This window comes from Rhinopithecus bieti, unplaced genomic scaffold (genome assembly GCF_001698545.2).
Source record: "Rhinopithecus bieti isolate Rb0 unplaced genomic scaffold, ASM169854v2 scaffold_15197, whole genome shotgun sequence".
NCBI classification, from domain to species: Eukaryota; Metazoa; Chordata; class Mammalia; order Primates; family Cercopithecidae; genus Rhinopithecus; species Rhinopithecus bieti.
Window position 1 is genome coordinate 591,728 of NW_016808366.1, and position 3,723 is coordinate 595,450.

At 52.4% G+C, this 3,723-nt stretch overlaps 1 protein-coding gene across 1 annotated transcript in view; it reads right to left on the reverse strand.

Moving 5' to 3' along the window:
* Positions 1 to 644: 644 nt before the first annotated feature.
* The window catches only part of GDF5 (growth differentiation factor 5), a 5,453-nt gene continuing 2,374 nt past the window's right edge, over positions 645 to 3,723 (reverse strand). Inside the window, exon 2 of the mRNA XM_017886582.1 lies at positions 645 to 2,081. Coding sequence (XP_017742071.1) covers positions 1,207 to 2,081 — 875 coding nt within the window. The 3' untranslated portion in view covers positions 645 to 1,206. The remainder of the gene's footprint in view (positions 2,082 to 3,723) is intronic.

Sequence of the window (3,723 nt, forward strand, 5' to 3'; positions counted from 1 at the left end):
TATATAATGTGTAATATAAAGGCAGGGGGCTCCAATTCTGTTTCTGGAGCTGGGGGCTGATGGGTGAGCAGTAAGGGTGCCAAGCTGGAGGGCAACAGGGCCACAGGCATGGTCATGTGAGGAATAGTGGTTACTGGTGAGAGGACATGCCCCGACAGGGAGGAGGAGAGCCTTGGCAGCCCAGATTTCCCAGGGGAGAGATAGAGGACTCTTTCAATGGTGGCCAGGTAATTCTGTGAGTATGGGGGTGGCAGGGGCAGGCAGATATTGGTGAATGATGTAGGAATGATTTTAGAAGAAACAAAATCCCCAATTTCCCTCCCTTTTAGGGATCTATTTTGGCGACAACAAACGTGACTAAGGAATGTCAAGAAGAAAATAAAATTCTGTTGCCAGGCCCTAATGGAGAAAATAGAGCTCGGGACCCAGGGGCCTTTGAAGGAACAGGAATGGGGTTAGAGGTGAGCACTGGCCCTGCTAAGCTGTACTCTCTGTCCCATTCTGCTTCAGTTTCCAGGAGTGGGGGTGGGGATGGGGCTCTGAAAATTGAGTTTATACATGAAGCAACCCACCTCCCCTCCCTGGGTCAGAAATTCTTTAACGGGTCACTGGGTCCCCTGGAGTAAACAAGAAATATGCCACAGTTTTAGGCACAGTTTTGCTTTTTATCTCATCAATATACATTTAAATCTAACAGTCTAACAGCCCCACACTCCTCAACCCTGTCCAAGCCCTCTCCTCTTCTCTCCCACCCTTGCCCAGTCAGCTTCTCATCTGTCCCAGGGACAGGAAGTCACCAGGCACAAATGTGACTTGAGGAGGCAGTGGCACCTGTGGCTCTCCCAAGAGGTGCTTAGGAGAGTCCAGAGGCTGAGGAGGCCCAGGTGAGGAGAAATGGTGGGCTGAGTCTCATCGGAAAACACTGTCTCCTGGGACTCAGTCCCATTCAGAGTCTGTCTCCCTGGGCCTGGGCCTGCCACTGGTCACATCAGCAGACGGGCAGCAATCCTCAGCCAGGGGAACTTGTGGATAAAAGGGGGCCTTTAGCCCAAGTCACACTGGGACAGCGAGCAAGCTTATTGAAATCCACTTTCATGCAAGCTGTGTAGATACTCCTGCCACAGCTTCCTGACCCCTCTGTGATTCCAGGAGTGCAGGAAGGGGCTCTTGGGATGTGCCACCCAGGAAGACAGAGGGCCAGTGCTGCTACCTGCAGCCACACGACTCCACGACCATGTCCTCATACTGCTTATACACCACGTTGTTGGCAGAGTCAATGAAGAGGATGCTGATGGGACTCAGCCGCGTGGGCACACAGCAGGTGGGTGGTGTGGACTCGGGGTCCATGGAGTTCATCAGGGTCTGGATGACTGCATGGTTCGTGGGCTCCAGGTGGGAGCGCAAAGGGAACTCGCACAGCCCCTCGCAATGGAAAGCCTCGTACTCAAGGGGTGCGATGATCCAGTCGTCCCAGCCCATGTCCTTGAAGTTGACATGCAGTGCCTTCCGACTGCAGCGAGCCTTAAGGTTCTTGCTGGGTCGCTTGCCCTGGCCAGTGGCCAGTGGGGCCCGCCGTTTTCGCCTCTGGCTGAACAGGTACTCATACACGGTCTTATCGTCCTGGCCAGATCGGGCCTTAATCTCATTAAAGAACAGGTCCCGTTTCTTGGTGCGGCCGAACACCAGGAACAGGGCCTTCTCGTGGACCTGCCGGGCGGCACGGTCGAAGCCCAGGCCACGGAGGTCGACGGCCCGGCCCCGTTCCCAGGCCTCCAGCTCCAGGCACAGCTGGGCCGAGTTCTTAAAGTTTCGGAAGAGCTTCCAGATGTCGAACACCTCCCAGCCAGATCCGTCCAGGCCTGGCACGGAGCGCACATCCAGCAAGGCGGCCGGCTGCCGGCCGCTGGGGCAGCTGGACAGCTTCAGCTGGGCAGCCCGCCCGCCTCCGGGGGCCGCTGACTTGGCCGTGTCCGAGGGTTTCTTCCGCAAGATCCGCAGCTCGGCCCCCAGCAGCCCATCCTTCTCCAGGGCACTAATGTCAAACACGTACCTCTGCTTCCTGACCACGGGACCTCGGTCATCTAGAGAAAACACCCAGAAGTCATTCCCTGCAACCTCACCAAGGGAGTCAGTCACTTCGAGGCTGCAGGGGAAGGCCCCAGCTCTCTCCCGGTCCAGAGAGCTTTCTTTCACCTCTGCCCCATTCTGACAGAAGCCAAGAGCCAAACCACTGAGAGCCTTTTTCAAAATCAGAGCACTTCCTACGTAGCCAACCAAGTAGGGGTGTTCACCTGTAGATGTGGCTGGGGATGATTTGCGTGCTTCTGGTGTTTGTGTCATGATCTACATGTTATCAGATATTTATCAGCCTTGTAACTGCCTTCTACCTATCTCTTTCCCAGCCATGAGCTAACGTGGTATCTCATTTGCAAGATAAGTGGAGTGGGCATTAAAATTACTCTTGTTGACTGGGCACAGTGGCTCACACCTGTAATCCCAGCACTTTGGGAGGCTGAGGTGGGCGGATTGCTTGTGGTCAGGAGTTCGAAACTAGCCTGCACAACATGGTGACACTCTGTCTCTACAAAAAAATACAAAAACTAACCAGGCATGGTGGCGTGCACATGTAGTCCCAGCTACTCAGGAGGCTGAGGTGGGAGGATTGACTGACCCCAGGGAGGTCAAGGCTTCAGTGAGCCATGAATTCACTACTGCACTCCAGCCTGGGCAACAGAGAGAGACCCTGGCTAAAAAACAAACAAACAAACAACAACAACAACAAAACAAACAAACAAACAACAACAACAACAAACCCCACGCTTTTCCAGAGGAGAATCCCAAGGTTCAGAGAAGTTAGATGACTTGCTCAAATTCTCAGCTGCTTCCACCATCCCTTAAAGGAGACCTTAGTGCTCTTGTTTTACAGATGAGGCACAGAGATGGGGAGTGACTTGACTAAGGTCACACAGCAAGTTAATGTCAAAGCTGGTCCACACTGACCTACAGCCCAATTTTCCTGGCTTCCCAGTACAAGGATTTTCTTGCCTATGTGTCTTACTCTCCTGAGTGTGTGCGCGTGTTACAGTTGTATGTGTGTGTGTGATTGGGTTCATGTGTGAATATGAAAGAGTATACGTTAATGTTGGGTTCATGTGTGAATGTGAAAGAGTATACGTTAATGACGCATTATATGTATAAATGATTGGGCTTGTGTACTATTTGAAAAGCACATATATGTATGTATGTGCATAATCGATCTTGTGTACACGTGTATGTAAGAAGGTGTGTGTGCACATGTGTACGTGTGTGATTCGGCATGCGTGTACATGTGTGATTTGGCATGTGTGTACATGTGTGATTCAGCATGTGTATACGTGTGTGAGTCAGCATGCATGTACATGTGTGATTCAGCACATCTGTATAAACATAAGGCTATGTATGTGTATGTGAGAAGCTCAGTAGTATCTCTGAATCAGCATGCCCTCCTTCCTGAATACCAATTTGCCATTGGGGAGCTTTCATATATTGCTCTAGAAGGTGACTAATTAGGCCTTTAAACTCCCCATCTCCCCCTCTCGAAGCTCCCTTAGTGCTGGGGGGCACAAGGACTTATTTTATGAGCCCCAAGGGGTCACAGCTTTCCCTGGCTGGGCAGGCAGCCAGACCACCTCCCCACCTCAGCCAGACCTGCTGCCTCTGTGCCTCCCCCCCCCCCCACCCCCC